Source organism: Botryllus schlosseri, chromosome 3, assembly GCF_051294905.1.
Source record: "Botryllus schlosseri isolate E-star chromosome 3, Bs_hap1, whole genome shotgun sequence".
Taxonomy (NCBI): domain Eukaryota; kingdom Metazoa; phylum Chordata; class Ascidiacea; order Stolidobranchia; family Styelidae; genus Botryllus; species Botryllus schlosseri.
Window position 1 is genome coordinate 33,764,899 of NC_137238.1, and position 26,752 is coordinate 33,791,650.

Genomic DNA, 26,752 nt, shown 5'->3' on the forward strand with positions numbered 1-26,752 from the left:
ATTTCTGTAATTCCAGGAAGCTCTTCAAATAATGTATAATGTACAGTACATACATACAAATGAAGAAAATACTATAATATTAGATGTTAGTTTAATATATACGGTAGGTAGTTATGGCTGAAAATAAAAACACGCCACCTTAATGCTATGAGTTTAAGGTGAAATTAGGATAAATTTGACAACGCGAATGTAAAGATTGTTGTGAAATCATACATATCCCTGTGTGAAATCATGCCATGTCACATGAACGTTAACAAGGTAGAACCTTTACCAAGGATTGTTTGCGCTTCAGGCCACGATTCTAAAATACATTTACTGTGCTTGGTATAATCAGCGGCGTGAGTGAACCCCGCCGAGCTGTCGTTTATAGAAATTCGCTAAGACAAAACATCTCATTTGCGCAATATTTATACGTATTCAGAAAAGGAGTCGAGCTACGATCCTCGTAACAATGGGCCAATAAAGAAACGTTCATGCACGGATATCATATGTCTTTTGTTCTTCTTTGCCGTCATCGTCGGATACATAATTGTGGGAATATTTGGTAAGATATCGCCGCTAGATTTATGCCGTGTACGATTGTAGTTGATTAGAAATTCTGAAATCAGTTATTCAACGAATGCCACTGTACGAATACAGGTTGCATCACAGCGCATCCAAGTTACTAACGCTGCATCGAGCTAAATATAAATAATGGAAAGCGGCACTGCGATATATCACGAGCCGCGCCTTGTTCACATCAAATCGGAATAGAGGACAATACAACTCGTATTCATGGTGACAATATTCCTACGAAGTTGTGGCTTACATGCAACTTTGTCACAACTCGCTAGAACACACCACTCGGCAGCCAATTAGCATATCAAGTTCTTTCTTCTTAATTCCTTTTATCACGGATCTAAAGTATGCGAGTTTCGAATATACGGACATGATGTTAAATACATAGGCAAAGCGCACCGGGTCGAAGCTGATGAACGTGTTTTATATATAAATTGAAACATTTAGGTGGACCCAAGTTTCGTTGCTATGGAAGTATGCAAGTAAACTACACGTCTTTCGGTAAAATAATTTAACCCCTTCCCCTCTGTTACAGACTAAAGTACGAGTAGTTATAGTAGATGAAGAATATATCCGAAGCGCATCGCAGTTAGAACTGATTAACTATAGCCGATGTAGCAGCCCAAGTGCTGCTGTTAACCTTGTTGTTATTGTATCTGTGGTCATGAACTGTGCACGTGGTTTCTTGTAATGATGATATTCCCTCTTTCTGGTTTGGACGTCGTGCTGGCCGGTCGTGTGACCGCCGGCGTGGGACCGTATTATGTTGTGGTGTCGATACGTTGCAGTTTGCGTGTGAAGCTCCGTAATAAAGCATTGCCAATCCGAGACCGGGCCGTTACACCTACCCTATATACTTGAGGAACCATACGACTTTCGAATATAACCCCTTGCCCCAGTGCCACCGATCAATGAACTCGAGTTTTTAAAGTGAATTGCTGACAGTTATACATATTTAAATCAGGTATTTATAGATATCCCTGATCCAAATGTAAGTCAGAATCTACCCTATATCGTTTATCTTTATGCGTATGAAGGAAACTCATATTCGATATTGCGCCACTGCAATGTTCCCTATGCGCACGTGCGCAATTGCGCAGTGCTGATACGGTCTCTGCGCACAGAATATCTAAGCTGCGCAAAAAATCCGAAGTGATGACCTTTTTTTAGTCGTTACGCTCTGTTGTCCAAGGGGCCGCGCAGTGAGTTGGTGAGTGCGCGCACACTAGTGAAAAATTAGAGGGAACATTGCGCCACTGGCGTCTATATTCAAAACTATGATCTTGAATTATTTAAATTATAGCGGTTCCGCTTGTATTTTATTGATGAATGAGGTGTTTTGATTGCTATTTAACTAATGCAATCACCTTTAATGAGTTTTGATGGCACTTACGCCGACGAATTCAACACATTCGGCAATCGCGTGGATCATTCGAAATTTTGGTGCCGGCCATTTTGTGCAGTCACATACCATGCTAACTTCGGTACCTAACTGTACCTATCATTGTATAAGTGTGTGTATATCCTTATTGTTATATGTCTGACACACTGTTTTTTTTTCTCGCTGAGACATAAACAAAAATCACCACAACACAACGGCATTTCTAGTAAAAATTTTCAAACTACACGTTGCCTCATTCGATTTTATAAGTTTTGTGATTTGTAAAAAGTGCCGCCTTTCTGAATCTCAAAATATGCTTACCCTACAGGTGAAGAACCACTGCAATAAATATTGTAGATAGAATCAGCATTTCAAAGGGACGGGGTCTTGATTTTCAACCCAAACACCCCCGCGGGTACACAATTCGGTTGCCGATAGCACTTAATTGCCTGTAATCAATAAAGGCGTGTCATCACAAATCATAATTATGACTTTTGCGTGTCTTGACCTCCTGTGGAACCATTGTGTTCCTTAGAACACTAAGGTGGAATCCACAAGACTGGCTCAAAGAACCCCTGGTGTTCCGTGAAACACAGGTTAACAACCACTGAAGTAGAATCTGCAGATATATAGGCCTATCAGTGTGGCTTGATGGAATCAAGTGAATATCAATGACATGTTGTATTACAATACTGTGGCGTTTTGAAACGACGAAATTATGGTAAAACGAGCCAGGGTGTCTGATTGGACGGGTATAGGTGTCTGATTGAAAAATTAATCGATGTCGTTTCTTCGCCGTCCCCCTTTCCATTCCATCGCAATCTTGTGTTGTTTTTATTTTGTGGTAGCATACTCAAATGTGTTTCTCGGTCATTTACACCAGGCCGATATTCTTATCTTTGATTCCATGTCCGTCGATTTGTTGCACGACCCACTTGTGGGCTTTTTAAGAAACCGCTCTCTCGGATAAAATGACGAGGAGGAGCCTAGATAAAACTCAAACGCTTGGGATCGGATTCTAGAGTCAACCTCGATCGGGCTCGAACCAGCCACCTATTTGTGCCGCAGCTGTGGATCTTTATGCAGCGTTACCGAGCGAGATAGTGTAATGGTGATGCGTCCGGCTTCATGATCGGTTGATCGTGAGTTCGATCCCCGGCTGGGTCAGACCAAAGACTCGAAAACTGGTATCCGCGGCTATCCTGCTAGGCGCTCAGCAATCACGGATAGCATGGAGGAGAAAAAATGGAGGTGCAGACTGCAGACTAGATGACCTTACTATAAAGGCTGCATCGCATCTCCGTTGTCCAAGCATCTCGATGGTGCAGGCGAAAAAGAATACCCATATCTCTCTCTTTCTCTCTATCTCGCCATCGCATCTTGTGGTGCTTTGAAATCTTGAAAATAACAAATATGGGAACGAGGATGTAAAATCGCTACATAAGTTTGCAACGGGTGTCTTTGATTTGTACATGTCGCCAATGTCACCAATGTCACCAATGTCGCCAATGTCGACGTCTATCAATTTTGTCAATGTCGCCAATGTCACCAATGTCTCCAATGTCACCAATGTCACCAATGTCGCCAATGTCACCAATGTCGGCTATGTCACCAATGTCGCCAATGCCGACATTGCCGACAATGCCGACATTGCCGACGATGCCGCTCGGGGGCCGAAACTAGGATACTGTAATCATTCGAGTAAGGATTTTTGGTGACTCGACTCGACTTGAATCAATCTTGGTATCGACTTGACCTGCGATCTCGGCTACTCAAGTACTTCGACTATCTCGCCACATACTATACGCGATTCTTGACGGGAAGACCTGAAGATTGCATGGCCACAAACGCAAATTATTTATAACTAATCATATTATTTACATTATTAGGCCTATACGTTGAAGTGAATGAACGTCGAAGTCTTTATACATTCCAGTGTAGGATTCGCGAGGAAAATACACGACCGGGCGTATCCCTAAATAGACTGAATATAATATAGTTATCGAGTTCGGTCCCGGATCGGGATCAAAGAGGACTTTTCAGAATCACGAAGTGGGTTCACCTGTTTATCTGTTTCAACATTCGTCAACAGATCAAACATCACCAATTGCTATTGACCATCATGCCCGGCGGTGGGATAGGGTTATCTGACAAAGATCGGCAAGAATACCTATCGTCATCCGCAATTCGCTGGATTTCTGCTTGTCCATAAGCAATGGTATATCACCCCAACGTTTGTATCAATTCAGAATGTTCGGAAAATCTTGAAACGTGATTTCAGGAGGATAAGAGTCGTACCGGCGGAAACCGACACGATAACTACCGTTAGAGCGTTTGGAGTTACGTGCTCAATAGACGCACAGCATCCTGGTAAAACGGTCGGGATATTGATGTCGTTATCATGTCAATGAAATGAAAAACAAACTACTTCCGGTCGTGTATTTTCATAGCAAATCTAACACTGGAATGTATAAAGACTTCGACATTTATTCAATTCAACAGGCCCAATAATGTAAATAATATGATTAGAGTTATAAATAATTTGCGTTTGTTGCCAATCTTCAGGTCTGGTCGAAATCGAAAATAATCGCCGATGTCTGTTTTGCGTGCGTCGGCCTCCTCTATCTTGCAAGTGGTTTGTACCAGATAAGTCCGTAAGTTATCCCATGCGGTCTGGAGTCATGCGCAATGACTCAAGTACAGTACAACGTGCCAACTTTTTGCCAGCGTACCTTACGTCCAGTCGTGTATTTTCATCGCGAATCTTACACTGGAATGTATAAAGACTTCGACGTTTATTCAATTCAACAGGCCTAATAATGTAAATAATATGATTAGTGATATGATAATAACATTGATAATGACATTTATTCAATTCAACGTAGGCCTAATAATGTAAATAATATGATTTTATAAATAATTTGCGTTTGTGGCCATGCTATCTTCAGGTCTTCCCGTCAAGAATCGCGTATAGTATGTAGCGAGATAGTCGAAGTACTTGAGTAGCCGAGATCGCAGGTCAAGTCAATACCAAGATTGATTCAAGTCGAGTCGAGTCACCAAAAATCCTTACTCGAGTCATTACAGTATCCTAGTTTCGGCCCTCGAGCGGCATCGTCGGCGTTGTCGGCAATGGCGGCATTGTCGGCAATGTAGGCATTGGCGACATTGGTGACATAGCCGACATTGGTGACATTGGCGACATTGGTGACATTGGCGACATTGGTGACATTGGCGACATTGACAAAATAGATAGACGTCGACATTGGCGACATTGGTGACGTTGGCGACATTGGCGACATGTACATCAAAGACACCCGTTTGCAACAGTACATGACGATTTAGCAGCGTATCCAAATGTTATGATCCCCAGGTACTTCACCTCTGGTAAATGACTAAATCAATGGTGAACGCATGTTATTATAGTATAGTATTATAGTAACTAGGTAAGCAGTCCGAAGAAATCCTCGGGCATGGAATAAAAGCTATTATTCGACCCTGTGTTTATCGTAAGTTTATTGGAGTATAGTTTAACGAAGTATATTGGTATAACGCCATTTTAATGATATCCAATAAGGAGTAAACCCGATTAGACATGTGTGAGTCGTTTATTTGTCGTATGAATGATAGATAAGAAATATGAAATCGTACGACGTTGGGTTCATTTCGAGATATACGTGTGTAATACCACGTAGAGACGTTGATGCATTCGTTGGTGATTATTAGCTGGTGAGGAAGTCGATATACATGAATGATTATGAGCCAGTTCGGAAGTCGATAGACATTTATAAGTGCTTCGCTAATTGCGAGAAAGATATATTGCATTTTGAACCGTACGTGATATTCAATAAAGTTACAAGCCGGGGAGACGGAAACAAAAATATATTCGTCAGTGTGATCCATCGAATACGTGTGCAATAGACAGACCTGGTGGTACGTCAGCCAACAAGGTCGTACGGCGTGGGTTACGCCGGTCGTCGAACGGAAGAAGAAACACGCAGCGAATTGTAAACGCAACCTTCTTGGAGTCAATAATACATTTGGAGTCTGATATACAATTATACAACTACAAACGTTCGCTCTGCGTTAAAGTGGTGACCCTCCGACGTTCAATTAATCAAGACGACCGGCCGGCCGAGCGACAGATAAATATTCGCCTTGCACGGGACGACAAAGAACATTCAGATATAATACGAAGAGACTATTGAACGAAACGTTCGCTCTGCGTTAAAGTTATTCGCCTTGCACGACGGCGAGAAAGAGCAATACAGCAACGGACCACGGGAACGATCAATATAAAGATTCGCCTCACACAACGGCGAGAAAGAGCAATCAGCAATCAGTGACGAGGACAGACATTAAAAAGTCACCGCGACGTTCTCGCAAGAAGAAGTGGCAACGAAGAGCGCCTGCGCAGAAGATACGAAGGATTGTAACATATTTGAAGTTAAGTAGCTTTCCCGGACAGGGTTTTGCATTTATTTCAATTTCAGAGACGGCGTTGTTTAATGGAGCTGTGTCTATTGTGGAATTAATTGTTTTAGTATGTCAGAGTATCGAGCTATGTGGTAAAAATTGTGTTGTTTGGGAAATTTTCATGTCCGTTGAACAGGTTAATTATAATTAGAAATTTATAGTAATTTTGTGTGAATTCCATATTGCTTATTGTAATTTTGTTTTCTCAGTGGTATAGCCGCTATTTCGTGATAAAGTCTGAGTTGGCGTTTCTGCCGGAATATTCGTCTGTGTGCAGTACGACATTTGCGTGTACGGACAACGGAAAAAGGTAATCATTTTCAATTCTCGCATGAGCAATTGCTATTCACTGTCATAAATGGAAGTGGAAAGTAGTGACAGCGAACCGGTGGTTAGAAGAAGAGGCAGAAGGCGCGAGATCACTATCAATAGACCTTTTAACAAGCAGGAGCCGGCGCGGTATTTCAGAATGCTAGAACATCAGCTCGAGGGCGAGAATGTACGGTCGCAAAACGCTAAATATATAATCTTGTTGAGGAACTTGAATGACGCACACTTCGCCGCTATCGATGGAAGTATTCCTGGCCCACATGATCGTAATTGCTACGACTTGCTTAAAAAGGTTCTGTTGGACCGTTTTGATGTTCCGATTAATCAGAAGTTGAATAACTTTTATGCCGAGGTAATTCCGGGTATGAATCCCAGAGATTTGCGATCGCGGATTATTGAGTGTGCGGGTGCCGATAATTCACCGCATATGGCGGGGTTCAAGCGCCACATGTTCTTGCAGTACTGCAGGCCCGACATCGCTTTCGCATTACGTGGACATTATAGAGATGATTTTGATACAATGTGTCAGCGCGCGGTTGAGCTGTTTAATGGGGGGTTGAATCCGGGTAATAACTCCATTCAAACTAATGAAGTAAGTGTGGCAAAACCGGAAAAGGAGCGCGCGGTTGTTAGAGCTGAGGAAGATACGCAGTTTATCGAGTCGATAAGTAAGCAACTTGCTAGGATGGAGAAGCAAATGGCGGAATTGAAATTGGATGATGTTAAAGTGCAACCAAGTGATGATAGCGATAACTCTTTGAACCATTTTCCCATGACGCAGAATAGGGCTCAGTCAAACCGCGGAGGTACGCGATATTATCGGGGAGGCAACGTTGGTACCCGAGGTGGCAGTAATACTGAATGGGTATGCCAGAATCATCACCGATATGGTGATCGGAGCTTTTCAGCCTATCGTGAACGTAAATGTGTTGGTCGTAGTTCATGACTATATGGCAGTGGTTTCTATCCAAGTGGTCCAAGTATTAATTCTTTTGATTTTGAGTATTTGGCATATGCGTTTGATAAATTAAATGGTTTGAATTTCTTGAGTGACAGTGGTTCCATGATTTCTAATTTACCAGCGAGTGAACATGTGATTCGGCACTATACGCCGAAATGGCAATTTCGGGGAGCAAATGGTTCCGTGATAAATGCATATGGCACTAAGACTTTGATGTTGCAGTTTGGTGATAATGAACCACTTGAATGTCCTTTTGTAATAACCGAAGTGTCGAAGCCAATATTGGGCTGGAATTTTATGAAAAAGCATAAGTTGCTGTTAGATCCAGAATTGGATGAACTCGCGACTCGTGACCGCAGTACTGTAATAAAATTGTCTCAGAACAAATTTTCGTCTCTTGTCGCGCATACCGACGCGAGTGAACGCACGCCATACGCTGAGTTACTTAAAGAGTTTCCGGAGATCTTGGTCCGGCAACCTGTTAAACGGCGCGAAATGAAACATGTCATGCGAATAAAAACGTTCGGGTATTTGAAATCTCCGAAACCACGGTCGATCCCACCCCAGTATTTGTTAGAAGTTCGGCGGCAAATCAAAGATATGTTAGAGCGCGGTGTGATTTCAAAATCGGATTCGGATTTTTGCTCGCCGATCGTGTGTGTCCCTAAACAGAGTCACGTGGAGGGGAAACCTCCCGGTGTGCGGTTGTGCATCGATTATCGTTATTTGAATTCGCATGTGGCTCCTCAGTGTTATCCATTACCGAATATTGCGTCGATGCGTACACAAATGGCGGGGGCCAAGGTATTTTCCACTCTCGACATAGCAAGCGCGTACCACAACATTGAAGTGGCGGAGTCAGACCGCCATTTGACAGCGTTTTATGCTAAGGAAATCGGTAAATTTCAGTACAATGTGTGTCCGTTCGGTTTTCGGTCCAGTGGGGATCAATGGTGTAAATTGGCTTACGAGTTGCTTGGGGACATTCCTAATACTTTTCTGTATTGTGACGATATTGTGGTGGCGACGCCTGACGAGAAGTCTCATTTGGAGACGTTGCGAGTAATTTTTGAGAAATTAAAGAGTGAGTCCCTTTCGTTGTCTATTGAGAAGTGTAAGTTCGGAGCAGAGTCAGTTCGCTTTTTGGGGTTTTTGATCGACAAGGATGGCATCAGACCAGATCCCAGACGAGTTGAGGCGATTGTGAAGTTTCCAGTGCCAAAGACTATGCGTGAGGTGAGAAGGATGATCGGCATGATCAACTATTATTCGAGAAGTATCAAGAATTGCTCGTCTATTATGCAGCCGCTCTATGATTTATTGAAGGGAACTAATGCTCGGAGTAAGCTCAAATGGTCCAGTGTGGCGCAGAATGCATTTGAGCAGATCAAAGCAGCTTTGATCGATGCAGCAAGACTGGCTTTTCCGACATTCAAAGGACCTATACAGCTTGTGACAGATGCAAGTCAAGTTGCGTTGGGCGCGGTAATCAATGAGTACCAGAATGGGAGATATGTACCTCTGGCTTTCTTCAGCAAGAGTTTAACTGAGTCTCAGCGAAAATGGTCAGCTGTGAAGAGAGAGACGTACGCTGTATACATGGCTCTGCAGCATTTTCGAGATTTCTGTATGGGCAGGTCAGTGAGCCTTGTCACGGACAGTCAGGTGTTGGCTAAGATGATTATCAATCCGAAGGAATGTGCTGACCCAGCTATGTTTCGGTATCTTGAGTACATTAATTACTTTGTGAACAAAACTACGTGTATCCGCGGTATTTTCAATTCCGTTTCCGATTGTTTGTCACGCGTGGAGATTAATGAATTTATTGTGCCAGATGGCTTGAAACCTGATTTTATAAAGCGTGTTGCAGCTGCGCAGAGGCAAGACAAGGAATTGGCAGAATTTCGCGAGCGTACTTTGAATGAGACTGGTTTGCAGTTAAAAGAGTTGAAACTGTTGGGGTGTGAGACGGGCGTTGTTTGTCACGTGCCTGATTCCACCGATAAATCCCAGAATTTGTCTGTAATTCCACGAGTGTGGGTTCCACGTCATATGAGGCGTGAATTGTTTGAACATGTACATTCTCTTTCGCACCCCGGAATGCGCGCGACGTTGGCATTGGCCAAACGGCATTACGTTTTCCCTAATATGGACAGGTGGTTACGAGAATCAGTGAGGGCATGTCCGATGTGTAACAAAAGCAAAATTATTCGTCATGTACGCTCCGCATTAAAGCATGTGCCGCGACGTAGTGATCGCAATGCCGACATTTCAATTGACATCGCTGGTCCGCTTCGAGAAACGGAAGATGGTAATCGATATTTTCTTATCATCGTTGATCGTGTAACAAATTACACTAATGCAGTCCCCATGAAAAGACAAGATACTGACACGGTGATCCGTGCTTTGATAAATGGTTTTGTAAAGGATCGTGGAGCACCCATGGTTATAAGGTCCGACCGTGGCTCAGTGTTTACATCGTATGAATGGGAAAAGTTCATGTCGGTGCTTGAATGCAAGCATTCATTTTCGTTGGCACTTTCGCCACAGCAGAACTCGATCTCCGAGACGGGGATTCGACGAATAAAGCGCGGTTTGCGTTGCGCTAATAATCCCGCGGCATGGGATCGGCTATTACCTTTTGTGATTTTGTCATTGAATGCCTCTGTGCGAGAGGGGTATGATTATTCCGCGGCGGAAATGACCTATGGGGAAAATGTGCGCTTGCCGGGAACCTATTTTGAGTATGACCCGAATAAGTTCAAGAATAGTCAAGCAGAGGTACTTTGTGATGTGCGCGAATTTTTCGAAAACTTGAATTTCAATAAGTCCAACATTCGGACGAATGTCAATGCATATGTTCCGCCGGATCTTATGGCTTGTTCACATGTCTATGTAAAAAACGAGAGAGGTAAAAAGACCGCGTTTGATTTCTGGTATGTGGGTCCGTACAGGGTGATCGAGAGATCGCAATCGGGCAAGGCTTTTACCTTGTTAATCAAGGGAAAGGAGAAGGCTGTGTCGATTGACAGGCTGAAAGTGTGTTACTTTCCTCCATTTGATGTAGATAACGACATGTTCGATGATTTTGTGCAGCAGTTTCCGCCCGTTGATGCGGACAAAGTGGTACAAAACTCCGCGGTAAATACGGGCGACGCGTGTGTAGTGTCGTCTAGTTGTGATGACAGCGATAGCGACTGTCCGGGTAGTGTTGGTGACGCGTCTCGAGAGCGAATATCTGATGGCTTACCTGTTGATGTCGATCGCGAGAATACTGGGCATGAATCCAAATCTAAGACCCAAAGATGTAATGAAGGCAGAACTCTCAATGAGTCAAGTCCAAAGTATACGTCCAGAGGGAGACGAATTGTTAGACCAAGACATTTGAATGATTATGTGTTGCATTGAATCGCGTAGAATAAAGATACGTGTGATGAAAATCGTGCCTTGTGCATTAATATGCTGCGCAAAGGCAGGATTGCTGCTTCGTCGATTGTTGAATCGCGTAAAGTAAAGATAGACGCGGTTAAATTGCGCTTTATACAGTGATATGTTGATATAATATGTAAATGCAGGATTGCTGCATCATGTTGTGACTCCCCGTTGTAGAATGTAAGGTGGGGTCACCGAAGCTCGTTGCTAAAGTATGCGTTGTAGTAATATGTGCGGACATCAGAATGTTAGGCTCGTGTAGGCCCGCTTATGCTTCACGGAACTGTGCGTCATATTTGAGATGGTCACGGCAGAATTGTCGTTGAGTTGCCATAAGCCCTCTGTTGTTGCGATCGGACAACATGGATTTGGTAGGAATGGTTGCTGTTCCCGCTGGACGGGTTAACAGTAATAATGGGAAAGTAGAAGAGGAAGAAGTGATTGACGACAGTGAATAGCATGTTCTGTGGGTTTTGATGCATGATTGTCGATGGTATGGCCTTGCATACACGTTTATGGCATTCGTCAGTGCATATAGACTGGTTTCGTCTATGAATTACATTGTATGTGTCCCATTTAGTTTATATGCATTATTCATTTTCATTACTTTGTTGTTTGCGTGCGAAGATACTTTAATGTATCCGCTGCCCCGTTTTGTGCTTTTGATATTTTAGTTCTGCATTTGTGTATTATGATGGTATGTTATTGTAAGCAATGAGATAGTGAATGTCTCTAGGGTATCGCTTTTGAGATAATTATTATGTTTATTTTATTATATTGATGATATAACGTTGTTATTGCATGTGTAGTGATCGTTGATGTAACGGCGATACCGATTTTGTGCTAGTTAAAGTAGGTGTTTTATTTATTTGTTTTATTTGAACACTATTGTTGCCCGTTGGAAGGAACTATGATATTGCGAGTCGTTCCGAGTTGGAAATGTAAAATAGGGTTTCCGAATGCCACGCTTGGATGGTATGTCGTTTCATTAGTTTACTTTTGCCCCTGCATATAAAAATCGTTTCCTGTCTCCAATCCCTAGGATTAACTTCAGTCCCTATGATTAGCCCCAGTCCATATGTGTATGACCCTAGGTATGAGATATTGACCAATATATTCGTTTTTTTTACACCAAGTTCTTTTGGTTGGAAGGGGGAACTTTTAACGAAGTATATTGGTATAACGCCATTTTAATGATATCCAATAAGGAGTAAACCCGATTAGACATGTGTGAGTCGTTTATTTGTCGTATGAATGATAGATAAGAAATATGAAATCGTACGACGTTGGGTTCATTTCGAGATATACGTGTGTAATACCACGTAGAGACGTTGATGCATTCGTTGGTGATTATTAGCTGGTGAGGAAGTCGATATACATGAATGATTATGAGCCAGTTCGGAAGTCGATAGACATTTATAAGTGCTTCGCTAATTGCGAGAAAGATATATTGCATTTTGAACCGTACGTGATATTCAATAAAGTTACAAGCCGGGGAGACGGAAACAAAAATATATTCGTCAGTGTGATCCATCGAATACGTGTGCAATAGACAGACCTGGTGGTACGTCAGCCAACAAGGTCGTACGGCGTGGGTTACGCCGGTCGTCGAACGGAAGAAGAAACACGCAGCGAATTGTAAACGCAACCTTCTTGGAGTCAATAATACATTTGGAGTCTGATATACAATTATACAACTACAAACGTTCGCTCTGCGTTAAATATAGCTAGTTTACTGCAAAGTCACAAAACATTATAGACTTTGTCCAAATATATATGCGATTTCCTGTCAGTTCAATAGCACGTTTCCGTTCAGCTTGGCTGAAAGGCGATCCTGTTAGATTGATTAACCCAACAGACAACCAAGGACGTTTATGTGGACAAAAGTACGCCGACTTGGATCTCTCGTAAGTGTGCCGGAATTTGTTGCTTTTCTTTTGGTATGGTAGGCTACTGTTTCTTTGGTTAGAATTAAAGCATTTAGACTCTTTGACTTGGAGATATATAGTACTTCAATATACGGTTGAATAATGTGTTCATAAACCCACCGAATCTCTTAAGGGTTAATCTACCAATTGGGGTTTATACAATATGAAAATTGAATATATTAGTCAACTGTGTATTGAAGAATAATATTTTTTCCGACACCAATCTGAGACACGCACCAAATCAAGAAGTATTCCTCGCCATTCCCATAATCACCAATTACACTATTTAACAATGATTCCCATGATGCTACTGCACAGTTGGTGTGAATGCATTCTTCATTGGAACTCTGGTCGACTCGAGTCGCAATTTTTTGGTTACTCGACTTGACTGTTGCCTGTTTGGATATTTTTTCTTGAAAATGACTCAACTCGACTCGAGTCATTTTGTGTGTTAACTCTACCTGTACTTGAGTCATTACGCATGACCCTAGTAAGTCATTTAGCTCCAGACATTCTATATGAATTGAAGTCTCGTATATCAGGACTGATACTCGAAAAATATGTATAAATATGATATGAATATGAGGCCTTTGATATCATCCTAGAGTTTCTAAAAAATGATTTATACCTGAATTGCAGTGGGTAGTAGCGAATACTATGACTTGAACTCAGACTCAAGTGTCTGCGCTATGGCTCAGACTCAAGCCTTTGCTCTTTGACTTGAACTCGACCTTGACTCGGCGCTGAGTGGAAATGACTAGACTTGACTCAATTCAACATTATAAAAGTAAGATTGACTTGTGACTTGGAACCTTGTGACTTGGTTACAACCCTGGTGTCATGGAAACTGGAAAGCAATTATGAGAATGTGATTGGTGTTCGTCTCAGTACGGTCTCTCCGTCTCTGTATCAAAGAAGTACCATTTTTCATGGAAATCCCTGCGAAATATGCGACACCCCTTCTCTCTCCGTTCGACTTGAAAATTCATCGCGGTACCTTTTCAGATCGAAACCAAATCTGTTCTTCTTTGACTTGACGGAATGCGCTGAACCATCATTCAGCCTGAGCTTCCAATGTCAGACGACGCAGGTATGTCCACAGTCTTCTGATATTTTGCTGCTCTGTCACATACGGCTTGTTTTACGCCTATTTGATTTGTCTCTTTCAAAGTAACTGTGAGAAGTTCAGCTGGAGTGATTGTGCGATTTTGCCATCCATGCATTAACAATTATATGCCGAAACCTCCAGTTAATATTAAAGTTCAAAATCTAGCACCTTGCATTTTGCTATTTAGATTTGGCGCTTACAACGCATCTGTGAGAGGAAGAACTTGAGTAGTGGTGCGAGTTTGCCGTCAATTACATTTTAGTTATCATCCAAAATCTCCAATCAAATTACAGTGCAAATCTTAAAATCTTTCATTTCAATTACACGTATAGTGCATCCTGTATGGCAGTTGCTAGTTTTGTCACAATTCGTTAAAAGCACACTTTGTGGTTTCAAAATCCCAAATGAAATTGGTAAATTATTGATATTAAATCCCTGATTTTCAATTTAATTGCAATTGTTTTATCGATTTCAATTTCGATTTCTTTCCTGATTTTACCTCAAACACAAATTCATTAAACTTATCCAGATTAAAAACTGTATCAATTGCATATAATCATAATTAGAATTGCTCCAACTATAGGGAGACGATTAATTTTATTGGATTCTTTGATATGCTCTGCTAACTTGTGTGGTGTGGATTTTAACTATTGACCAACATATGTTAAGAAAATTCATTGTCAACCAAATAGTTATGAAATAATCATGATTGAGGACCATTCATTTAGTTGTTGCACAGCAGTATCAGTGCTCTTTTATGTCATATGTCCTCATTAAGAGGATTTGTCCTTATTTTTTTGAAAAAGTGTCCTCTGAGGACGTCTAAATGTCCTCTCTCTTCGTAGGCCTACTTTGTCTTGTTAGATGCAAAAATTGGACACTTACGTACTGAACGACAGGGTTGGCTAAGTAAAATATTTTTAGTCAAACCGATCATTTTATTGGAAATAGTTTCCTAGTTACGCTTACTTGTTTTCTCCTCCGGTAATATAACTTTTTCAACTTCTTAAAAGTATCGTGTTTTCAGGATATCAAAATACGGTAGGCCTAATCCTAGCTTAAGCAATCAAAATTTCATGCCGGTGACGTCATGATTGGTGATACGATTGTTAATATACAATGTTCTTTTCCTTACTGACGAATACCCCTGACGTGCGTCAGCCGAAAATGTTCGGGTATATTTGAATATGAATATGTTACCCGACTGTATATTGAAGTTCTGTACCTGCAAGAGTCACTTCAAACCGTGAGATGCGTCTTCGCGACCAACGCAAAGTGACTGATGGCACTAGAAATATACGCTTTGAAAATATCATCCACATCTCGCCCAGGTCTTCTTACAGTTTTACTCGAAAAAGTGACAAAAAACTATCCAAATTGTATAAAAAGAAGTAGTATTCTGCCTCCATTACGGTATAGATTCAACAAATTGGACCTTTCGGTCTGACTCCAGCTTAGCATGTTATGTGATCGTAATCACGAAAGGATTTCCATTACCGCAGGTTTGTCGGACATCTTGCCCCACGGAATTCTGGACATATCTGACGGATAAAGCAACTTTAACTGCCGGCAACAGCATCACTTATGAGAAATACATTTGTAAATACGGATATGACATCAAGGCGGCGCATGGGGTAATACTCTCAGTTTTGCTTGTTGGATATATAGAATTTTGAAGCTAATATAGATATTGAAGCATCTTCGCTTCACCAGGGCACAAGTTTGGATCATGTCGAGGGCCTGTGACAAATTTAGATCTCATACCTAGTACTGTTAAAAGGGAGCCTTTTTACCGATGGGTTTGACATTGCATTTGAGTAATTTACTCGAGTACAACTTTCAGTAGTGCTTTAACGCCATTTAGTCTCGGCCTTTTTAGCTTTTGGATGAGAAAATTTTCCAAACCATTTTTTTTCGGACTGGTGTCCTTTCAAAATTCAAAATTGACCAAAATTGTACTTAATGCAAAGGCATGCGAATCAAAAGCAAACTTCACGTCATTGAGAAAGGGGTTATGAAGTCACATGGTAAATCACCTCGTATGCTAAAGTGTCGCATGCCGAACTGTTGATTTTCATTGCGATTCGTGCTGAAATGCAGGGCAAACCTTCCGATATTTGGGTTGAAGTTGAGGTTTTGGTTTGGCTTAGAATTAGAATTTTCCCCTCGTGGAGAAAAATGTCTGTCGGTCTGACCTGCAGGAGTGAATGAATTCGACCCAACAAAGAACCCACTTGAAGTGAACGATACAACATGAACTTGAAAATGAAAGTTCGGATATGTTCCGGTGGTGAAATGGAATCCTATCGATGTGTCATTATTTTGCTGCCGATGTGAATGGTCGTTATCACTCGCTGCATTTAGAGCGGAGATGCAGCTGCGTTGCAGGCTATAATCGACGCGAAGCATTGCGCGGCGTATTACGTTCCGAGCACTCCGCTTTTGGGACGTTGCATTCCGAACGTTGCTGAAACTGCCTCGAGCTTCACTGACAGCGTAGGAAACGCTATCGAAGTAAGTGGGTAGATTCTTGACTGGTTATGTTGAACGTGCAGGGCCACACCGACGAATGTGCATCATCATTTGTGATAATTGTAGGAATTTTATATTGCAACTTTTTCTATTCTTCATGCAACCTTTCACTCCGACTTTTATAAAATATTGCACAATATGTATGGAGTGATTTAAAAAAAAACATGTTATAAAACTATTTCCAGTTATTTTCTTGCTGCGCATCTGCACCTGCACAGCAGCACAGGAGCTGACAGCGAAAGGCTGTCATGCAGACTTCAAACCTTAAGAACATAAAAAATGTATGCATGATCGATAGAATAGCCAATAAATATCATATTCGCCCTCAATCCTAGGATAACTATGGTCACTGCTGGTTTTATTCAGAGGTGGTTTAAGTAGTCGTCGTTGTCCTGCAGATGTAGAAAAAACATTGTGAATTCCTACTCGAGTAGAAGTAGCGATTTGCATGTGAGTATAAAACTAAATATTCTAGGCCAAATTTTGTTCAGTAGAAGTAGTCTACAATCATAACCACTTGGGTATTACAAGTAGGCAATGCTTAAGTATTTCGAAAATAGACATGTTTGCAGAGGCTCATGGTGGTACGGAATTTCAATATACAATTGAATAATATATTCATCTTGGAATAATCCGGACGACTGACAGCCACAAATATTTGGGCGCATTTCATTATCAACATTTTACTCAATTGAATGAAATAGATGTAGGCCGACTTCTTTGCTGACCACCTATAGCTTGGGTGTCGAACATACGTCCCGCCAGACAATTTCATCCGGCCTGGGATGCAATTCTGAGTAAATTAGAAATGTCCCTGTATGATCAAGCAGTCAAACACATCTTTAACAACTGTCAAGATGTTTACCAAGATATACATCCACTAAACAATTCCCCGAAACAGCAAATGTCGAGTAGGCCTATGTAGTCTATGTTCCTAGGCCTCATTATAACTATCCGACAGCGGTGTTCAGATATCATTCTGTTCACCATTACGAACAGGTTGCTGACATTGACACCTAATTCGTGGAAGGCAAAAAAACTGCACACTGAGTTCAGACTTTTACGGAAAAATGGACCAAGAAGTCGTTTTTTTACCGTTAAATTTCTTGCATTCCACTCAACGCATATGCAGGGCTAACACCGAAGTACCACTAAAACAAAAGCAGCATAGAAACACACCAGCTTATATCGCCGTTAGAGCCGCTTTTTAGCGATTTGTAACGTTATTCAACCAGTCAATCATAGTTTTTTTTGCCAATTTCATTGTTTGCAAATATAGGTGTTGCTAGAATAGACGCATCTTGACCCATAATATAATGTAATATACTATTGTTTATATATAGGCTTGATAATATACAACAAGGGCATGGATTTTGAGGCAACATTTTGAAACAGGGTCGTAACCGATTCACAAGGCTCCGAGTCGCTAATCAATCTCAATTTCGAGTCAAGTCGAGTCATTTTCAATTCTCACCGAGTCAAGTCCAAGTCATCGAGCAGAGGGTCGAGTCCGAGTCATGGTATTATGACTCGAGTCCGAGTCCAAGTCATTGTGTTGACTGCTCAGTTTCCGGTTGAAGCCTTGTTAAACACACTCTGTTTGGTGATATCGAATGGTTCGCATATATAATATACTAATTTTCCTCACTTTTAGCTGTTTCTATGGTCACATTTTCAAGTAGCAGCAGGCCTACCAATAGACGAAATCACAATAGTGTGGTTACTTTACTATTCCTCGAAATTACAATAAAATGTCAATCTTGGCCGTCTGAGTCTCAAGTCATATGACTTGGCTCAAGTCATGCGCAATCACTAGAGTCCAAGTCGAGTCAATACACAGATTGCCCCGAGTTGAGTCATTTCCGTGTTTTGAGAAAATGACTCGAGTCAAGTCGAGTCATCAGAAAATCGTGACTCGAGTCATTACAACCCTGTTTTAGAATCATTTGACTGGTCCGGCCCCTGACACCAGTTGAGTTTGACACCCCTGACCTACGGTATTGATAGGGGCTATTAAACTATTTTTTGACTATTTTGAGCATGTTAATTCATAAGCGACACTATGGCCTTGTCAAGGTGTTTCACTATAGATAACTAATCTACAGATAGATGCGCAACACGTGATTCACAGTTGAGTGATGCGATAGTTGGCAGATTTGTTTCATTGTTCTCTAAACGATCGCAATGACGCAGCACAATGACCATAACACCGGTCTTTACGTGGTTAGAACAATGCCGATTTTCAGATTTTGAAGGCTATTTCGGGGTGGTTCCATTGCCTCGATGAAAGTTTAATGTATATTATCAGAATCATCGCGACTGTAGCTTTCAAATAAGATCCAATTTATTTAATTAGAGCGCTCGGGTCGTGATCTATGGGGTTAGCAATTTCGCTGCCCTTTAATGCTATGAAGCGACAACAAATCTGCCGACCATCGAATCATTCGACCGTGAATCACGTGTTGCGCATCTATCCAAAGGTTAGTTATCTATAGTTTCACAACATGTCCGATTATGTGGGGTTCCGTAGCTATGTGATTTTACATAGCAGTAGATTTGTACTGAATTTTAAGCAAGGAAACTAGTCAGCGTTGTTACTCAAGTAAAGCAGTACCATAAATTTGTACTTTGTTACAAGTAGAAGTAGCAATTCCCGAGATATGTGAAAGCAGGGATGTAATGACTCAAGCCGTGACTCCACTCGAGTCCAACTGGGGTCGCGATTTTTTGGTGACTTGACTTGACACGAGTCATTTTTTCAAATGCGTAAAATGACTCGACACGAGTCAAATTTTGTGTTGACTCGACTTGTGCTCGATTCATTGTACATGACTCGAGACTGGGAGGGCCGAGATGGACATTTCATTGTAACTTGAAAGAACTGTAAAGTCACCACGTTATTGGTATTTCGTCTATCAGTCCTGGTACTTGGAAAATAGGGTCAGAAAATGTTAAAACTGAGGAAAATTTCTATATTATGAATGTGAGCCATTCTGTATCACTCGAACAGAGTTGAAGCCGGATTGAACTAAAAATCCGAACACTGAACACAAATGTGAGATCGACTTGTGACTTGGATACAACCATGTGTGCAAGCTACTTCAAGTGGAGAATATAAGTTTGGAAAATTAACCAAGTAGGCCTACATTTTACTTGAGTGTTCCGAAAAAGGAGAAGTACTTTGTTGTTGGCCACCTCTGTTTCTAAGCGGGTCGCAAGAATGAATTCTATTGCCTGACTTTGACCATTGACCATCCTCTTGTGAGTGTCAAAGCTCCTTGAAGACCAGCCTCTGCAAATAACTGTCCAATCCTGAGAAAAATTCCTGTGGTGAATGACTCGAGTAGCTAGAAGTCCGTTTATTCAGATCAAATGCGATTGTAATTTTTAAATGCTACAACTTTCCACAGGATGCAAATGAGAATAACATAACCGGAGATAATCTTAATAAAGGCAGCGCGATTATCCAATCCTATCTGAACGCGGAAGATATCGCCAGGAAGATTCTTTCGGACTTTGCGACATCGTGGTATTGGATAGTTGGGTGAGTTTCCTCAGTGATAAGATTTGTACGTAGCACCCTCGACCAAGTGAATTTGTTGAAAATGCCAAATTGAGTACGTTACAAACCATTCCTTTTCGACTCCCACCTCGACTGGTTTTGAGATGCCCTGGAAATTGATCGTTTTACTTTTAGTCGAAAGGAAATTTTCTGCTTTACTTCTTCTTATAACTTGAGTAGCAACGGTGACTACTGTTACCATATTTATCATTACTATTGATACGAGTCCCGAGTGGTAACCAATTCACAAGATGCCGAGTCACAAGTCAACTAGACTTTTATCGTATTGACTCTCCAAGTCGAGTCATTTTCAATTCACCACCGAGTCCAAGTCAGGAAGCAATGGGTCGAGTCCAAGTACTTTACAGAGTTCACTGTTCAGTATCGAGTTCAAGACAGCTTCAACTCGCTTAAACTCAATCAATAATAATATTCAATAACCATCAGAATATATTTTCATCTGCACACAATGTACAGTGCGATATACAAAACACACAATGCGATGTGACGAACACATAGCGCAGTGGTCGGGAACCTTTATCGTCTGAAGAGCCATGTTGGCCATATATTTTGCATTTTAACTACCAAAGAGCCATACATGTCAATCAATTGTTAATTCACAAGTGAAAATCCGTGGCTTTAATTTAGTACTAATATGTCCAAGCGCCGATTATTCATGTCCTGGCCAATGAGCCCAGCGGTATACAGGGACGACCCTTAAGATATGCAACTAACATTATTTTATAGACCTTATTCTTTCGTTACCTTTGAAAAAATTTCGCGCTTTGCGCGGCTAGGACATGTAAACAGAGTTTTCATGACATAATTGTAATCGATTTTGTTGTGTAGTGATATAAGTCCTTTTTTCAATGTTACCTTATCCGGTCCGCTCCTATCGGACGACTAAAAAAGGACATCAACATTCAAGTGGCCCGCGCAATGGTTCGTAAATCTCATGTGGCCCTCTGGCCGAAAAGGTTGCCCCCCCTGCTGTAAGCTGTATCAAGTATTTATGATTTTAGACTACAGCTACTAACAGATTTCACTTTTTTAGACAAACCTATGAATAATTAGTTTTTCACTTACGGTACTTTAAAATCGCTACTTCTTCTTGTACTTCAGTAAAAAAGTACGACGTTTCTTCTACTTCGACTTTGATCACATCTGCCCGTAAGCTACAAGAAATAGATCAATACTCCCAGTGTACCAGTCGCAAGACTCCCTACTACCGTGCTGTGACGTCACTAAACTTGCCGGTGTTATTTTACCTTTAAAGGCCGATACCGATATTTGATTCAAAGTGTGAAATCGACTCGATATTATCGGCAAACCCAGGTCGGGCTCTATTGATTACATAATGTATGGTTTTTAAACCAAACCTGTTCATGGAATGAATGTCCTAGGAAGTCAACCGCTCCCGGTTGACTAGGCTTGATGCTGTTCTGGGTTCGCGTCCCTGAATTCCATCCTATCTCAGTTTCTCCGTTTTTTTTGTCTCAGTATTGGTTCTGTGTTCTGCCAATTTTGCTTTCTCAGGGGCGTGGGAATTGCGGCCGTGCTGTCCTTCATCTGGATCGTGCTCATGCGTTGGATTGTGAAGCCCATGGTTTGGATTACCGTCTTTGCGATCGTTGGCGTTCTGGTCTTTGGCATCTACTACACCTACACCGAATGGCAGGTTTGTGATTACGATAATCAGAAGTATTGGGAGCAAGTCCTTTTGACTCGAGTCAAGTCAAATTTTTTCTAAACTCTTCAAGTCTAGTCACTAGTCAAGTGAGCCAAATTTTAAAAGTGACTCGAATCGAATCAATAATGTTTGATGATACTTAAATAAGCGAAGGAGCGAATTTTTTTCAGTGGATAAAGATATTGAAGGAAAATGCAATGTCAGGGGGACCCTGAACCTCCAGAAACCTTTAAATACAATTCAAATGTAACAAAAAAAATAATATAGCCAACTCATGTAGAAATTTTATTTCGGCATTGCTCGGTGTTAGACACATCGATATATGTATTTAAATCATAAATTCACATATTTTCACGTACTGTCATGCAGTGCGTAACGGTGTAATGTTATATGCATATGGAGGCTTGGCATTCGATTCCTCTCATAGTACATTTATGCTATTTGTATTTAAGCGTTTACTCACCGTCGATGGAGCGAATTCAAGCGTGATTGCAATTGGATTTACAAGCAACTTGGATCAATATCTGGCGCTGCAGGATACCTGGCTCGCGTTTTGTGAGTTTTTCTGTTGCTTCTAGAGACAATCGGAAGAGCATGTTATTGATAATGTTTTCTGTAAGTTGTATCTGTATTATCTCGAGCATGAAACACGTATATTTAGCATCTAGGACAGCTAGAATAAGCGTAAGCTGTGTGTTGAAAAGTGTATGTTTCTGGCATCCAACGTATAAAAAGTATGTAATTTTGCCTGTCTAACGGTCGAGTGGAAGTGAGTAATTCAAGTAGAAAATCAAATTGAGTACTCTAAATAAGTAGAATTACTTTGTTATTGCTGACCACCTCTGGGAATAGCGTGGTCAGACCAGGGTTGTAATGACTCGACTCGATTCACGATTTTCTGATGACTCGACTTGTCTCGAGTTATTTTCTCAGAGTACGGATTTGACTCGTCTAGAGTCAATCTGTGTCATTGCGCATGACTCGAACCAAGTCATATGACTCGAGACTCAGACGGCCAAGACTCATTTCGAAGAATAGTATAAGTAACCACACTATTGGGATTTCGTCTATTGGTACTGGTACTTGAAAATGTGACCAGAAACTCCTAAAAGTGAGGAAAGCCTATATTATAAATGCGAACCATTCGATAACACCAAACAGAGTTTTAAAAAATGGGTTTAACAAGACCTAAACTGGAAACTGAGCAGTCAACGCAATGACTTGGACTCAACGCTCTGCTCGCTGACTCGGGCTTGACTCTGTGGTGGATTGAAAATGACTGGACTTGACTCGAGTCAAAACTATAAAAGCGAGATTGACTTGTGACTCGGAGCCTTGTGACTTGGTTACAACCCTGGGTCGGATCCATTTTTTCTCGACTATATTTCTTGCCAACCAAATTTCTTTCCGTTTGCAGTCGTTATGCTGTGCGTTGTGACTGGAATCTATCTGATTCTGATCATTTTCTTGAGAAAGAGAATCCAGATCGCGATTGAGGTCATCAGAGCGTCCAGCAAGTATGATTTTATTTACTTCTTCATCCGGTATCAGGGTGGGTAAAATTATTTGGGGATATGCCACGTATGTGATCACTAGGACGATTTTTTTCTTGTAGACGGCCCATTGTCTGCTAATTGTGAATCATAAACATTCAAATGAAACAAATAGTTTGACATGGTGTTATGCTCAACGTACCGCAATATCCTAACTGAAGAAAGACTTCTTGGGCATTGCATCATTCTTATATCAAGAAGCGCATGATGAAAAATTGTGATGTATACAACATTGTCAGAATGAAGCAACACGGTTTGTCACCAGCAGTGTGCGCACGACTTCAGTGTTGTCGGCCAACAACTGCTGCTGTTGAACGTTCTGATTCCGTTCTTGGCAAGCTACTCAGTAAGGACATGCACTTCCTACCCAAGAATGTAGGAAAGTATCTCTCGATTAACTACAACAAATTTCAATTACTTTTACCATAATACGTATTGTGACTACTGGAATACTTCATAGGGTCAGATTTTGTTAAAATAAATGTTTTTTCATGTAAAAAGTTGCCTGTTTCTAAGCCAAAAACGTTTTTTTTCTGGTCAAACTACTTCGTTAGGACAGACAGTTCCAATCAGAAATGAAAATAAGTGGTACAATACTAACATTATGTGGGAAAACACCTAAATTGCATACGTTACGTCAAATTTGGTCAATATTAAGATTTGTAAGGTCATAAAATGTCAAAATATTGATTTTTTAGGTCAATATCTTCCAGATTTTTGGTAAAAAAAATCGCCCCAATCATCTATTTGCTATTTCCATCCCAGCCGACACATAGTATTTTTGTGGCAAAATACAGCTGTTCTGATAACAGGGCCGTTACCAGCATGATCTCTACTCTGTTCTATCCGCTGGTGACTTTCGCGCTTCTGTTGGTGGTTGTCGCGTTTTGGGGAGCAACTGAAGTGTTTCTGGCGTCTGCCGGCGATCCTGTTTATAAAGTGGCAGTTACGGATGGGACCAACCCATCTCTTCACAATACTGCTTGTGACCCGGCTGTGAGTACTCAATTCAAATTATTCTATTCTATTTGTCAGGGTTGTAATGACTCAATTCATGACTCGACTCGAGTAGCGATTTTTGGTGACTCGACTTGAGTCATTTTTTCAAATGCGTTAAATGACTCGACTTGTACTCGAGTTATTGTGCACGACACGAACAAAGTCATATGACTCGAGACTAGGACGGCCAAGACAGAAATTTCATTGTAACTTCAAAGAATAGTCAAGTCACCGCATTATTGGTATTTCGTGTATCAGTCCTGATACTTGGAAAATAGGGCCAGAAACTGGTAACACTGTGGAGAATTACGATATTATGAATGCGAGTCATTCTATATCACTCGAGTAAAGTCGGAAGATGTGGGTTGAACTGCATTGAACTGAAGATTGAACATTATGAATTGGACTCTAGTCAAAACACTATTTTCAATTCACCAAGTCAAGTCCAAGACCAAGTCATCGTGCGGGGGTTCGAGTCCGAGTCATGGTATTATGACTCGTGTCCGAGTCCAAGTCGCTGTGTTGACTGCTCAGTTTCCAGTTAAAGTCTTGTTAAACCCACTTTTTATAACTCTGTTTAGTGATATCGAATGGTTCGCATTTATAATCTACTAATTTTCATCACTTTTAGCAGTTTCTGGTTGCATTTTCAAGTACCAGAACCAATCGACGAAATCCCAATAGTCTGGTTACTACTGTTAGTCGAAATTACAATGAAATGTCGGCCTTGGCCGTCTGAGTCTCGAGTCATATGACTTGGTCCAAGTCGAGTCAATACACAGATCTAGTCGAGTCATTTCCGTATTTTGAGAAAATGGCTCGAGTCCAGTCGAGTCATCAGAAAATCGTGACTCGTGTCATTACCACCCTGCTATTTGTTCAGAGTACTGAAGTTTTGACCAGTTTTTTTACTCGGTTTTTGCCCACTTGCTGTCTTGCACTGCTTTCTATTGGTTCTCCTGGCCGTGATAACTCACTACCATACTTTTGCATTAACAGGACTGGTACAATACGTCGCATACGTACTACAATAATGACGCCATCAAGTGTTCGTTCATCGGATATGGTGGAGGCTCTCTGTGAGTTCATTCTTTTCCTCCCATAGCCCTGTAGTCTGTCTGGAAGCTGTATTTTGGACGCTCGACCCCTAGATCAGGAGGGGTATCAAAGTCGTGGCAATACAGGCTATTCTGCAACGCAAAATTTCCTAAGACAAGCCAGAGTTGCTGGATCGAACTGTTTCATCGTAAGCCGCTGCAAAGGCTCTCAAAATCACAATGCCCTGCCTTATTACAATCGCAGAAGAGCGTTACGTTCTCAGCGACGGAAACTCCTGTCAGTGTCAAGAGTCAAAACATCGACCTTTTCTTTGCCGGCCGCCATTCTGTGGAACAATCTTCCATTTTCTAACAGACTATCTGATGCGCTATATGTTTTCAAACGCAAAAGCAAGGCCGTCTTATTCACACGAGAATTCGAACTGTAGTTGTGTTCATTCCGCCCTCCAACTATGCACTCCGTCTTTTATACATATCGTTTACTTTTCTGTTTTATTGCCTTTTATGTGCAGCGCCCTAGTGTCGTAATGATTTATTGTTATATTCGGCGCTTCATAAATTATTATATTAGCAATAATAATATTGTAACTAGGGTTGTGCAAGATCAAGTACTTCAGTGATTCGATTCATTTCCCGTATTTTGAGAAAATGACTCGAGTCACCTAAAAATCGTGCGCGGCTTGAGTCATTACAACCCTGGTAAAATGTAAGTAGTTTTGCCTTAAAATCTGTTTAAGCAGAAATGAAATCGTGTCCAATGGACTAAGTGATAAAGCCTACTGTAGTACTTCAAAGCTATTTGATTACGTCAAAAAAGTGGTAGCACTTTGTTACTGTCCACTAGGGCTGTTCAAAAAAAAGTTCCCTTCGGATTTCACTGGCTACTTGATAAAATTGTTAGGTTGATTAAAAAAACGCTGCACACCAACTTTGGCTCAATTCCAACCAGTAGAAGCGAATTTATAGAAGTAGAAAAACTTCTAATTCCATGATTTTATGATAAATAGTTAAAGAGTCAGCCACCGTAAATACTATTTTATTCAAATCCAAATTTTCCTACTGCAATAACTTCGCTTCTAATGGTTGGAATCGAGCCAAATTTGGCGTGCATCATCTCTACTGACAGCCTAACAATTTTATGGGGTCGGCAGAAAAATTTTGAAATTTTATTTTTTAATTTTTTA

General features: G+C 41.1%; 3 protein-coding genes across 3 annotated transcripts in view; 1 reads left to right on the forward strand and 2 right to left on the reverse strand.

The window, feature by feature from the left end:
* The window catches only part of LOC145435103 (kelch repeat and BTB domain-containing protein 3-like), a 273,848-nt gene that overhangs the window by 103,076 nt on the left and 144,020 nt on the right, over nt 1–26,752 (reverse strand). The gene's annotated exons all lie outside the window — the stretch shown is intronic.
* Nucleotides 1–26,752, reverse strand: part of LOC145435126 (uncharacterized) — a 114,203-nt gene that overhangs the window by 1,355 nt on the left and 86,096 nt on the right. The window lies entirely within an intron of this gene.
* LOC145435098 (choline transporter-like protein 2) overlaps nt 1–26,752 on the forward strand; it is a 35,432-nt gene that overhangs the window by 453 nt on the left and 8,227 nt on the right. The window contains exons 2-12 of the mRNA XM_080312370.1: nt 422–544; nt 12,955–13,045; nt 14,072–14,156; nt 15,677–15,808; nt 16,539–16,688; nt 20,117–20,250; nt 21,805–21,946; nt 22,411–22,513; nt 23,376–23,475; nt 24,324–24,507; nt 25,510–25,589. Coding sequence (XP_080168496.1) covers nt 422–544; nt 12,955–13,045; nt 14,072–14,156; nt 15,677–15,808; nt 16,539–16,688; nt 20,117–20,250; nt 21,805–21,946; nt 22,411–22,513; nt 23,376–23,475; nt 24,324–24,507; nt 25,510–25,589 — 1,324 coding nt within the window. The remainder of the gene's footprint in view (nt 1–421; nt 545–12,954; nt 13,046–14,071; nt 14,157–15,676; nt 15,809–16,538; nt 16,689–20,116; nt 20,251–21,804; nt 21,947–22,410; nt 22,514–23,375; nt 23,476–24,323; nt 24,508–25,509; nt 25,590–26,752) is intronic.